Raw genomic sequence first — 13,426 nt, 5'->3', positions numbered from 1 at the left:
CAGCAGCACCTTTCCACCAAAGGCTGATCTGAATGATTATTCAGAGGAAGAGTACTCAAGCAACATCTCTAAGCTCTCTTCTTACCTTCATTTCCATCCTAAAATCCTTTGGGTTTCTGCTTCTCAGTATGTTTTCTTTCCTCAGAAGATCACAAGAGCATATCTATGCTTGTTGTTACTCCAATGTCTACAGTATTCATTCAAGTAAAAATTATGTTTCATAGTCAAATATCTATTTTATGTTTAAAGTTTAATACTCTGCAAGGAGTAATTTTAGTCTCTGTGATACAGCTTAGTGGCCCAAGTTTGATCCCTAACCATTACATCAGCGTAAGGATCACCAACGAACAAGAAGCACTATACATATGTTTAAAAAACTTTTGAATATACAGTAGTATTTAAATCTTACTAGTTACTGATCTAGTACATTACAAACTCTTTTCTGCTCCGGACCATTTAAATGCTTCATTAATTAGTTTCAAGAATTGTTTTTGTTTCAGACCTCAATTCTGAAAAAAAGAACCATGGCACACACTTTGCTTTTTGTAACTGCAGTTGCAGTTGGTAAACACCCCTCACATTTCTGCCATTGCTTGCAGTGGCACCGAAGCCTTTAAATATTTTTTATTCTAAATTCGTTGCGAGTTTAAAAGGATCCTAGTTCTCATACTTGAGTACGTTTTTAAAAAAATAAACAATCCAGATCCTCAACCATCCAGCCTCTACATCTGGTGCTTCTGTAATTAGATATCCTGTCGCTCATTTAGTTATTGGCAAAACTGGCAATCCATATTCTACAGCTACCAGTGTATTATTCGGATAACTAGGTTATATAATGGGACAGAAAAGGCAATCAGAGAGATCGTCTGAAAAACTCAAGAGTTTCCATTATGTTATATATTATGTGATACTTAATTCGACATCCCTGCAAAGAAGGAATAAAACGCTAGCACCGAAACACAATCTCCCGCGCATCTCAGCAAACACATTTCAGACTCATCCTGCCCTCAAATCCGTGGGGGCTGGCGAGCTGGGCAGGCAGAAGGGGAGCAGGCATTGAGGGGGGCTTTGTGGTCAGCCTCCTCGTCACCCGGCTGCGCGCTCTGCCACCCACCTCGGGCTGGCACTGCTGCCAGGGTGGTGGCATCATAAGCTGGATCAGTCGCAGATCTGGCCAAGCAGACGAATAACCACAATGGAGGAAGCAGAGAAACCCAATAGCAGTGCATGGGATCAGCCCCTTTGGTGGCCATAGAGTCCCACGAAACCAATTTGTATGTGGCACTTAATATCACATTTCCTAACTTCAAGCAAATCAGCATCTTCCCACCCACGTTACCCACAGTTTACTGATGCAACAGTTTTCTGGTATGGAAACTGACCTGTGTAAGTACTAATTTCTAAGAAGCCACTGCAACAGAGAAAGACACTTACCCTCATCATGATTTCTCTTTCTATAATGCTGTCCTCAATAGAAAACATTTCAGACACAGGCCTTTCCTTGACAGGTTCTTTCTTGACCCTCTCTTTCACACTCGTGAGGTCAGGCTCTGAGATAGAGGGCCCAAGCGAAGACCCGTTTATTACCATTTGATCAGTTCGAGAGACACTAACGGCTTTGGAAGGCCCTGGCCTCATGGCCTTGGCCCTGGCTACAGCCACAGAAATGCTAACATGGTCCTGCCTCAGGGCTCCATTGCTGACACTTTTACGAGGCCCAGGATACTCTGGAGGAGGCTTATTTGGTATTCTAGCCAAGGCAGCTTGCAGCTGAGCACTATATTCCATGTTCTCATGGAGGGCTGTTATCCGTGACACAGATTCTGGGGTTTCTTCTTCCTCTTCGCTTTCACTGCTGTGTATCAGCATCGTGGCATCAGAGAATGTCTTTTTGTGATGATAATGAGGAACTTGCTGAACTTCATGCCCCATCTGAACCGACTCTTCTGGCTGCACCTGCTCCCGCAAAGTGTTCCTGCGCGGCAGAGGGGCGTTTAAAGTTTTTAATGCCATGGCTTCTATACCACGTACCATATTGCTGATGACCTCCAAACTATGGCGCTTGTTCACAGCTGCATGATGCTTCACTGCCATGAGGGGCTCGCTGACCTCCTGCAGTGACTGACGGATGACCGGCGAGCTGTCCTCTTGGAACGTCTTTACTGAGAGCTGGACTTTGCGAGTGACCAAGTCAGGACTGCTCCCACTGACGTACTTGTGCCGGTGGCTTGCCAGGTCTGGCGTGCTAGTGGCAGGACGTGGGCGCGGGTATGGAGGTGGGGGTCTGAAGAGATAGTTCTTTAACATGTGAGCGGTGTTGTAACTCTGGCTGCTCTGCAGCTGCATGTTAGCCAGTTCTGGTGTGCTGACAGTGTGGGATATGGCACTGGCTGCTGTCTTATTTTGCACAGCATTATTAGGGTTCATTTGGTCAGTCGGGGCAACAGGCTTGTTATAGCTGCCACCCTGGGGCCCGTATGTAATCGTGTAAGGATGTCTCTCTCGAATCTCAGGCTGACTGTAAACTAGGTCTTCCGGTTGGTTATAAGCGTGTGTGTTTCCAATATTGAGATTCCTCAAAGACTGACTTTGGCTGTCCATCTGGATCACCCCTCTCTTCATTTGCCTCATGACAGTTTCATAATCTGGAGTTGGCCGGTAAGATGGTACTATGATTGCACTATGTCTGTGGCTGGGGATGTAGTCTGCTCTCATGATGTCGCTTCCAGGGATGCTCAGATTTGAGGACATCGGAGATGCCTGGATGAAGTTCTGTGAGCGATTCAGGGAGTTCATGCTGTGGGCACTGCATACACTCCCATTGGGTCCATTACCATTCAAGTAGCTGAAGTCCACTGGACACCTGTCCAAACTGGTCTGAGACCTACAGTAGAAAGTTTCTTCATTTCCATGGAAAATGCTATCTGTGTAGAGCAGAGATAAAAGCGTTGACAATTTTAACATACAAGGACTCATTCAATGTTAACAAAACTTCAAATGCAGTCTGCACCAAGGATTACAGAGGCAGCTTAGTGTACAACAACGTTTGGTCTTGGGAGCATCCTTGGGTCACTGAAATAAGACTATAACAAAGCTACTCCTGTAAACACTCCCAACAGTTCGCAAAATACGGTAGTTCAGATCCTTGTGGGAGACATGAAAGGGGAAAGAGAGGAAGTGTTTTTGCCTGGGGTGGCAAGGAAGAATATAAAGGGCCATCTCCTCCCTTAGCATGCTGAAAGGATTCACTGCTGCTGCCACCTTAAAAATCCAGTGCTGCTAGCCTATGGTAATCCTAAAAAATCTCTTGTCTTTTCTGTTGATGCAGGGCTATCTGTGATTTGAAGTAGCAGAGGACTGTGGAATTTGAAATCCTACTTCAGACCAACGTACAATTTTGAGGATCTGAAGTATAAAACAGCAGGGTGATCAAGACTCAGGGAAAAAAAAAAAGAAGAAAAAAAACCCCCCAAATCCACTCTACAAATGTGCTAAAGAATATTAAATACTTCAGCAAAGGATATGTGAGAGGGAATCAAGATGGTAAAGATAATGTCCTGGGTCACAACTTTACTGCAAGACTGTTCGTGTTGAAAATCTCATAAGAAAAGAGTAGCAGCTCCCAAAACTCTGAAGTCAGCTAGTTCTTCAACAATATAGAGAAGTCTGTGGTAAAACTAAGGGAACTTTACAATTCTTCTAAAATTGAGAATATCCCCCTTCAGAGCCTCAGCTCACAGTAAAACAGTAGTAGCTACTAAGTCAAATCTTCTCCTGTATGCAAGGAACTATTCTGAATGACTCTTTTCAAAACCTATCAAATTCTACCTTAAAATCAGTCAGACTACCACAACTCTAAAACACTATCAGGTACGACTAAGAGCTCCTCTGCCAGTGAGAGCACTTCAACTGTACCTCTCATCAACGGCAAAGAACGTAGCCTAACAGACCTGGCTATGTGTATTCCAAAAGGTGGTGTGGTTAAGGGTGTGAGACTCAAAGTGTTTAGAGGCTGGGCTCCATTCCCAGCCTTGATCAAAGTAACCTGGTACAACCTCTTAGAGAATTTATTCATCAAACATGGGGGTAAAAATAGTTAACCCTCCTTAAGTCCATAAGGCTAACAATGCAGGCAGTTGCTGGTGAAAAATCAGCAGAAAAGATTATCTAAATATAGAGTTTTGTGACCAGGACACTATGATTTTTCCTACAGTAAAAGATATTTGCTGTCTCCTTTTCCCTCACTCCATTTCTCTCCCTGGCCCCAGCTGGTACTGCCTTTGAGTGCAGCCATCATACTTCCTTTAGAAATTATTTTTTCAGCTCACTGAACTGGAATACCAAGTTTAAGGTCCATATAATCATGCACAGGCATTTTAGAGAAATTTGAAAACTGAAATTGGACTTTAAACAGAAGACTTACTGCAACATTAACTATAAAACTACCAGCTCTCCTCCAGCAACAACTCCCATTTGACCATGACAGCATTAGAAATCTAGACATAAGGGGTAGGAGCTTCTTTGCATACACATAAAATTGAAGTCCATTAAAGGAAAATATATGCTTTAAGTACCTTGTGAATTATGTGTTTCAGTGTAGTGTTCTCCACACTGGACATGCATAGGAGGCAGTATAAATGGATGTTGTCTTGGCTGAAATAAAAGCACAAGGAAAAACAGCATTAGGAACTTCATTTGCTACAATTTTTGCAAGCTGAAACAGGAAAAACAGTTCTATGCCCTTTTCACTGAATACTGCTCTTTCCTACCCAGCCAAAGACACATGGCTTGGCATTTCTTTATAGAACAGAGAATAACATTGTGTAAATTGTTTGCTAAATTTTGTTACTGAGCCCAAAGCTGACCAGTTAAGACTCCTTTAAGCTCAACCACTTCAGAAAACAACATCCAGACTCCCAGCTCACTTAGAACTTTTCAAAAGTTTATTAAAAGCCCTTGCCCTTGAAGAATTAAAACAAAAGAAAACACACACCTAATTAGGACAAAAGCATGAGATGGAACAAATTCAAGGACCCAGAACACTCTTATACAAGCAATAGGAGCACATATGGACTTAAAATAACTCTGCAAATTACATGAATATCGGATCCCCTAGATAATGAATTGGAGCCCTCCTCCAACAATCTGCACTGCAACAAGCTTTTTAACACAAGTATCACAGGGGGCAATTCAGCATTAAATCAGCAGGATCATTTACAGCGAAATAAATTGCAGCTGCCATTGTATTCACCAGCTTTGTCCACTGGTAAACCGATGTGTTTTGCAATCACATTTCACCACCTGCACTGTAATGTCCTATCTGGTGTCGCTGAGAAAAGTTTATGAAAACATACTTTGATATATGAAGTAAGCAGAAAGAGAAGGAAGACACTCTTGTCTCCTGAATATGTCTTCCTTAACAGTAGAATAAGGGCTTTTCATCTAGGCTGATTCAAGTAGTTCAAACTATTAAGGAATACTGTGGATGCCGAAGGCAAAAAAGAAACACCAAATAATTTACCTTTGCATGCACATGCATAAAATGAGCACCATGCAAGTTAGCTACTGAATAGGGAGTGGGGAAGGGGTTAAATCTACATTGTCTATGTAAATGGGGAGAAGGAATGAGAATCAAAGAAACTAAGCACACATATGAATACTTGTGTATAAAATGGCTGTGTTAAGCCAGAGCTGGAAGATGACAGGAAATATTTCTGCTACAACAATTATTTCCAAGGGTATAAAACCCTACTCTCACTGAACAATCTGGGCAAAGGAGCCTGCTGCTGACAACCCGAGTAGCGGACCTTAGCCCGGAACAAACCGAGATGTTGGAAAGCCTAACAAATGGGGGGCAGTGAAAAAGTGCAAAGAAGAAGTTACTTCTATTGGGAATGTATAGATCTAGAGCAGACAGTTTTCTTTGCGATAGACGTTATGGAAGGTGCCTGCAAGAAATTAGGGATTATTCTGTTGTGGGTTTTTTTGTTTGGTTGCTTTGGGTTTTTTTGAAAGCCCATCTGCCTCTTCTGATGAAACAAGAGAAGCTTGAGGTCTGCAGAATGTCAATATCCAACTTAAGGATCACTTGGATTTATTTTTTTTTTTTTAAATCAGCTAATTAAACATATCTTCATATTAAGATCTCCTACACTGAGGAGGTTTTGCTGGAAAACCAGCATAATTGGGTGGCCTGACAGGAAAAAGAAACAACATAAAATGGCTTTAAAGTAATAATTAACAAAACACAGGTTCACCATGATGCCAAAACAGTATAAAGGGTCTTAATCTGAAAGTAATGAACATGATCCTCAGTGAAGTGGCAGAGCCTCACCCCAAAGATCCCACTTCACTTCCCATTTATGCCTACTGATTTATGACTGTACAAGACAAATGAATAGGTAGGTGTATAAAGGTATGTACAGACAACAGTCAGGAGAGATTTTTTTTTTTCTTCCCAAAGAGAACTGTTCCAACAAGTTAACAAAACAATTATGAAAAAAGCAGTTGAAAGTTCAATGTGAATGGTTAGCAGCCCAGTTCTCTTTTTAATTGATGAGCACACATTCCTCCTCTTGATCATCCTGAGACTTTGGGTTTTTTTTAAACTTGTTCCATGCTTATGTTCAAAACACAAAGAGGCAGCAGGATTTGTTTTTCCTTTGAAAAAGTGGATTTCCATTTTTTTGTATCTCACATAGAAAGCAGCTCTCTTTTTTTCCCCTTGTGATATATCTGAGGCCATAGCATAAGAATGCAAAGCACATTTCATTTCTTCACCTTCAGTTTTTCATAGTCATCGCCAGGGACCAAACTAGCAGATACCAAATGAGGTGAAAATACACCTCAGAAGACGTAATACACAGCCTGCGTATTGCATTGTGACACCTTAGAAACATGCTAAGAATGAAAGGAGAAAGAAATCCGGAGCCAGCTACAACAGCTTTCCTGCCAATGGCTGGAAAACACAGACTGTAACTTGTAGATCTAATGGACCATATATACCCACATAGAAAAACAGCCTGTGCTGAAATCTGCAAAGATAAAGCTATCCTACCATCAGTAACTGCTTAAGCTTAATTTTGGAACATTTTCACAATCTGTAACCACACCATGGGGATATGTCAATAAAATACTCCTGCCCACATTAGCTTTCCATATCACAGCAACAGGATAACGGAGTTACCACTCTGGGAAGGTCTACAAAACAGGTATAACCTATATCAAAAATGAAAACTGGCAATCTGCATACAGATAATATTGCCCTCTGTCTAAGGGACCAGCAGTGCTATTGCGACTCTTATTTAAGGGGTTCTGAATTACTGTAAGAAATTCTGACATACTAGATGTTAAAATTAGATCCAAAGAAGTGTCCTTAGAGCTGACCGGGAAAAGAGATTCCCACAGATGTTTTCGGTAAAGATTTCAGGAAAAAGTTATCCAGTTTTGTCAGATTTACAGTATTTATGGAGATTAGTTAAGTGGAAACAAATACAGTTTAAGAAAAACTCTGAATCACAATCCTGTACTGATTATAATAGTTTTACTTAAACTCACAGTAGCTTCACACAGAAAATGGGCTCTTAATCCAAGAAATTGATAAATTGTAAGTACACTTTATACAAAAACAATGTATGGAATGGAAGAAGGGCGAAAGGAGAAGCTGTGAAATTATGTAATGACTAGGTTTTGATATATACAGCACTAGACACTTCAAATTCTTTCTAGAGGATTATTTTCTTTACATATTGAATATAACCTCTATCTAGTAGAAAAGATGTTCAGTTTCTGCAGGGCAAATGAAAATATAACGCCTTGAAGACTGTAATTTTTGATACTCAGTGGTGATATTATGCAGTTAAATTAATCAACCTAGGCAGCCACACCCTTGAAACTCATTCCAATCATATTGCCTACAACAAATGAGTTAATGTGCTTATTTGAAATTTAGAAAGTATTCCATCTTACACTATGCCCCATCCCTTCAGAAATGGTACAGACATTCTTAAAAGACCCCACCGTGACACATACCAAGGATGACCTACTCCAAGTGGGCCGTCGTCGGATAGGAGGAGGAGAACTTGATTGTCTACGGAAGAAAAAGGGAAATACTAGAAACTACAGTATTGCAAGTCTGATTCAAGAATGAATGGGAAAAACAAGAGATGAAGAATCTGTAAGTATTGCTCATTAATGAGATTTAAAACAATATGAATAAATGAAAATAATTCAGGTCCTTTTCTAAATACAGAAAGTATTTCAGTTCCAAAATATACATGCCTTCTGTTCATTATCCTATTTGGTTTACTTGGAAACACAAGAAAGAAAAACTCTACTTTAAAAATGAATCAAACAAAAAAGTCTCTTAAGCAATAAAAACTGAACATGGCACACAGGCACAGTCTCAGGTGACTTAAGGTGAACATTAAAACAATGACAATTTCATGAAATTCATAGCAAGCACTCCTAAACAATGCGCACAGATCAGGAGGGGAAAACAAAAAGCAACTGGTTAGATAATACTAGCAGAGCCCCATACAATGTTAGAGTAGCCGGGTGAAGTGGAAGGAACAAGGAGTGTAGGAGGAAAAAAAAAAAAAAATGAGGAAGGGAAAGAAACAAGTTGAAGGAGTCAGAAATATAGTGCTTACGTGAAGAGAGGAAAGGTGGAATTTGTCCTCTTACAGTTTCTGATCTGGTGAATGATGTTATGTGCGATTAGAGGAAATGCACACAGGAAAACAAACAACTATCATTTTAACAGAGGGCAGGAAAATTATTTGCCTAGAAAACACAGATTGGCATATGCTGTCATCAATATCGGTGGCTCTAACACAGAAGCTGATACCACAGGAGACTGTGGTAAGAATGAGAGCTGTTCTAATGGCAAAAATACATTTAAATTCCAGTTATTTCACTCAGTCACCTCATGACGTTCCCTATCTTTATTAGTCCAAATATTTGTAAGTTGTATATGAAGCTGCTACATACACCCAGTTCATGGTTCCCACATATTTATGGCTCAGTGTTTAGAAATAAACATGATCAAAAGCTATTGCTTCTGCAGTCTGGATTATGAATGGTAATAGAACAGTCCTCTCTGTTGACCCCAAAATACAGCTCCAAAGGGGAAATATTCCAAGATGACAGACTATGATATTTTATTTTCCTTCTTGACTGTCACAGGGGAGACATCAGAAGCTTCCTTTGAACTAATTCCTCTGAAACCATTAAAATTAAATTTAGTATTGGACTACTGAAATGGATTATATGCTGCTAAAAAATGTCTTTTCTGGTCTTCCACTCACCTCCTAAGAACTGTAAATGCCATCTGAAATCTAATCAACATCTCTTTTCTGTAAGTGAAAAGATCACTCTATGCAGTTCACCTCATTGGTCTCTCCAATACTCTAACTCACTGTATGTTAATATATTGTGTGCATATGTAATATTAGAAAGGCAGAGCTTCTACCCTTCATCATTTTGGCTTTATTTTCCAACAGATGGCATTACCCAGCTAAACAGATGGGATGTCCAGCTCTAACTAGAGCTGTTGATAGAGATGAACATCTTCATATCTTTCCAGCTAACTAAGCTGATAAGTTTTGCAAGGGATTCATGTTCTCATTGCTATACAAACCCTGCACATCATGAAAACTTCTCAAAACTTTAAACTTCTCAAAGCAAAATTTATCTCAAACTAAAATTGCTGTGTGCTGGTATAAACGAAACATACTCAGCTAATAAACTGACTTTTGACTTATAACTAAAGCCTCATGAATTCCTCCTTCAGTTATGATGAATCCACCTGTGTGAGAGGACTAGCTCAAGGCCAGTTCCTCAGTAAGTGCTCGAAGTAGAGCCTAAAGGAGACTTTGGGTTCAGATTTACAGTCTCTGCTGTTCCGTGCTAGCATGGCTACACAGATTAAGGTTCCCAGAAGCAGATACATTATACTGCCCAAATTAGAAGGACAACCTGTGTTTTCCACTGACCTTAGCTGCTAGATGGGTAGTGCATCTTCAAAATGCTATTGCAATTCACAATTTGGCATGTTAACATGTCATCTTTCAATCCAGTTTATACTAATAGTCTGGGTTATGAACGGCAGAGACCAAGGGCTTCAATTTAAGAGACACTGTCATATTTGGCTGCTTGGGAAGCATCAAGCCTCACAAGGCTCAGAACAAAATTTCATTCTCAATTGTCTGTTCTTGCTGGTGGTTAAAACAAAACAAAACAAGAAAAAAAGGGAAAGGGGAAAAGAGTAACTGACACAAGTGACTAGAAAAAAAACAAACAAAACCAGGCACGCCAAAACTCAGAGCAATTCCAAAGCAGGGTGTCAGAAAACAACTTTGAAGAAAGAGTACTCACTCTGTGCAGATTTTATTCTGTTTGTAAAACTTGTGTCTTGCTGCAAACAGCCGTGAAATATATTTGGCATTTTCAAGATCATCCTTTAAACACAAGAAAAAAATAGGAAAAAAAATATATATAATCATTCATTTTGTTATTCTTACAAGAAGTAACAAAGAGTTTTAAAAATCCAATTGCAGTAACGCTTGGTAAGGTCCATCATGTACAGAATCTGGCTGCCAAGAACATGTCTAGTGCCCTCGAGAGCATTCAAGGCACTGAATTACTGAAATACAGTGGCATGCCTTTACATGCTGCCACTTCACTGCTAACTCACAGTGGGAGGGGAGGAGGGACAACAACAACAACAACAACAAAAAAAAAAGGCTCAAGCTTGCTGGTCCAAGTTTCTATACTGGCCTTGGTTCAGGGAGATGCGGAGTGATTTTAAATAGCACAGAGCTTCACTGCAGCCCTCTGAGTTCCAGTGTGTGCACACATGGTAGCTTATGCCCGGTTTCTACAATTGCTTAACTGCACTGCAGCCCTCTGAGTTCCAGTGTGTGCACACATGGTAGCTTATGCCGTTTCTACAACTGCTTATGCTGCTACATTTATGCCAGCACGAAAGATAGCGTGGTACCGTGGATGTTTCATCCAACAAGCACTTCAGGTTTTTTGCGGACTTACCCAGCATAGTATACTTTGGGATGCTTGGAAGAGAATACAAATATCGGTAGCTAAACAAAGTTAATTTTACTCTCTGCATAAAGTAAAATGTGAACTTTGAGGGGGGAGGGCTTATGGTGAGTAAGTCCCTTTGGGAAAGTGGAATTTTAAAGGTTTATTTTTTATATGAGCAGCTTTCTTGATGACACTGATTAGATCTTTTTCTTACTGTGTGAAAGAGCACATTCTCTTCTTTGTTGATCAACTCTAGAACAATCGTAGACTTGTTATGTGCTATATTCCCAATGTCATTCCACCTGTAGAGTAAAAAAAATGCAGTAGAGTTTGCCAACACATACATTCAAACATTTCACAAACACATTAAGAATCCCTTAGTCAACATTAGTCTCGTTTTATGGGAAAGCTTTTCAGTAGCTGTTTGGTGAAGAAACACGGTGAGGAAAATAAGGAAGTCATGCTCTGATTAAAGGAGAAATAAATATTCAGCTCTTAACCCAAAGCAGGAGAGTTAAAAGCTCTCTTTAAAAACACCAATTTGAAGACTCACAATAGAAGATACATTGAAAAGACATTAATGATAAACATTATACTGAACTGTGGCATTTTTGAACTGATTGATTTTAGGCACATGTAATAGAATTTTTAAATTATTTTTTTTTTAATAGAGCCACTCCTTTCCAAACGCTGTTTCCAAATTGCCTCCAGTGCCAATTCTTCCCAAAGAAGGTTAAGCTGACAACATGGTTATGGAGGCTATGCATACCATGTTAATACTCTGGTTTTATGTTTGCAATCCTTTTTTTTCAAGCAATTGTCAGGTTACCCAAGATCAGAGTTATAATCTTCTTACAAATAGCTGACAGACATTTGCGTACATTGCATGCAATCCATGTGGATGGAAAGGACTTGTTTGTTCTGTTTGCAGCATGCATTCCTCTTCATGTCATGGCAGGATGCTCGAAGTGCATATTTCCAAAGAGCAAGGATCCCAGCACCAACTATCACTTCTACATGTAAAGAAACTTCTTGCTTTTGTCACCTGGCACAGTTAAAGGATTATCTAATTTCTTCTCAAAATTAAATATGCAAAACATCAGCTATGTGGAAAAGGGAGCCCTAACATTTTCGAAGACGACCACTGAAAGCCCTTTTAAGGCAAAAAACCCCAACATTCCAGCTTAAGTCTGATACAAGCCTTAGCTACTGGCTAATAAAATAGTGTTCCTCGTAAAACACAACTTTCTGGCTGCACAGATGTTCACATTCTAATAACAGGGACTAGTAAAAATCCACTTCAAAGTTAACACTGACAGTAACAGAAATACGCACCAGAACAGTAGCAAAGAGGAATGAGTGAAACCCTAGCCTCCCTAGAATCATGGAGATTTCCAGCAACATTTTCATACAGAACAAACTTTTATAAGTAGTAACAAAACCCACAAAAGAAAGTTAATGGAAAGGCTTAAGTGATTCTTAACAACCAAAATAAACAGCAGAACAAACAAACAAGTGACACAGCCAGGATTTTCAAAATTATGGAATGAGAAAGTTCAGGGTTTTTTTAGTGGGGCACCTAAATATGGCAACCAGATTTTCAGAAATGTTGAGTGCCTAGGCTGCCAACCGTGAGGTTTAAGAGATTTGCATTCAGAAGCATCAAAGAAGCAGACATAAAGGCAAGGAAAGAAAAGGGATCAAAGCCTTGTAAGTAGAACAAGATACATGACAGACAACTACGTCTTTCTGGCCGTCAAACCCATTCACAGACATCAGAAATTATTCTTTATCACATCTCTTAGGCCAAGAGGCCAACCCTGAAAACAGCAAGGTGACTACTCCTTAGTTAGAGGATTGGCACTATTGAAGTCACATATGTAAGGAAAAAACCCCACACATAGAGCTCTGAAAAGAAACTCACTTTAAATACAGCAGACCCTAGTTTTTACCTATAAATCACAGTTGTCCTTCCAATTCTGTTTTTTATGAAGATTCCCATGAAGAAAATACCGAGATGTATGTCATTTCCATGATTATCCTGCAGAGAGAGGATATCTATTTAGTTTAATAAAGAAACTGGCCAATACATGTGTATGAATGCATGCTGAACTACCAAACAGAAGCTCTTCTTCAGGATGAATGCAGGACTAACCCTTGACTAATCTATATTTTTCTTCTTGCCAGGACTCTGATTGTCATTATTTCAAAGTAGTTAGCACTTAACTGGATTCATTCTGTTGATTAGTGAGAACAGAGAAAGGCTAATATAGTCCAAGGTTCTCCTCTGTCAAACAACATGTATACCACAAACTGGCATTCATTGTATAATACCCCACATTCCCCACCATTGTGTTTATAGCTATGTAGAGCCCATATGACT

General features: G+C 39.8%; 1 protein-coding gene across 1 annotated transcript in view; it reads right to left on the bottom strand.

Moving 5' to 3' along the window:
• The window catches only part of PTPN14 (protein tyrosine phosphatase non-receptor type 14), a 71,469-nt gene that overhangs the window by 15,367 nt on the left and 42,676 nt on the right, over positions 1-13,426 (bottom strand). Inside the window, exons 7-12 of the mRNA XM_009816074.2 lie at positions 12,996-13,084; positions 11,258-11,345; positions 10,378-10,460; positions 8,032-8,089; positions 4,575-4,653; positions 1,435-2,924 (exon numbers count right to left, since the gene is read on the bottom strand). Coding sequence (XP_009814376.1) covers positions 1,435-2,924; positions 4,575-4,653; positions 8,032-8,089; positions 10,378-10,460; positions 11,258-11,345; positions 12,996-13,084 — 1,887 coding nt within the window. The remainder of the gene's footprint in view (positions 1-1,434; positions 2,925-4,574; positions 4,654-8,031; positions 8,090-10,377; positions 10,461-11,257; positions 11,346-12,995; positions 13,085-13,426) is intronic.

Source organism: Gavia stellata, chromosome 2, assembly GCF_030936135.1.
Source record: "Gavia stellata isolate bGavSte3 chromosome 2, bGavSte3.hap2, whole genome shotgun sequence".
Classification (NCBI taxonomy): Eukaryota; Metazoa; Chordata; class Aves; order Gaviiformes; family Gaviidae; genus Gavia; species Gavia stellata.
Note: the sequence above shows the minus strand (reverse complement) of the source record. Positions and strands in the feature narration are given on the sequence as shown.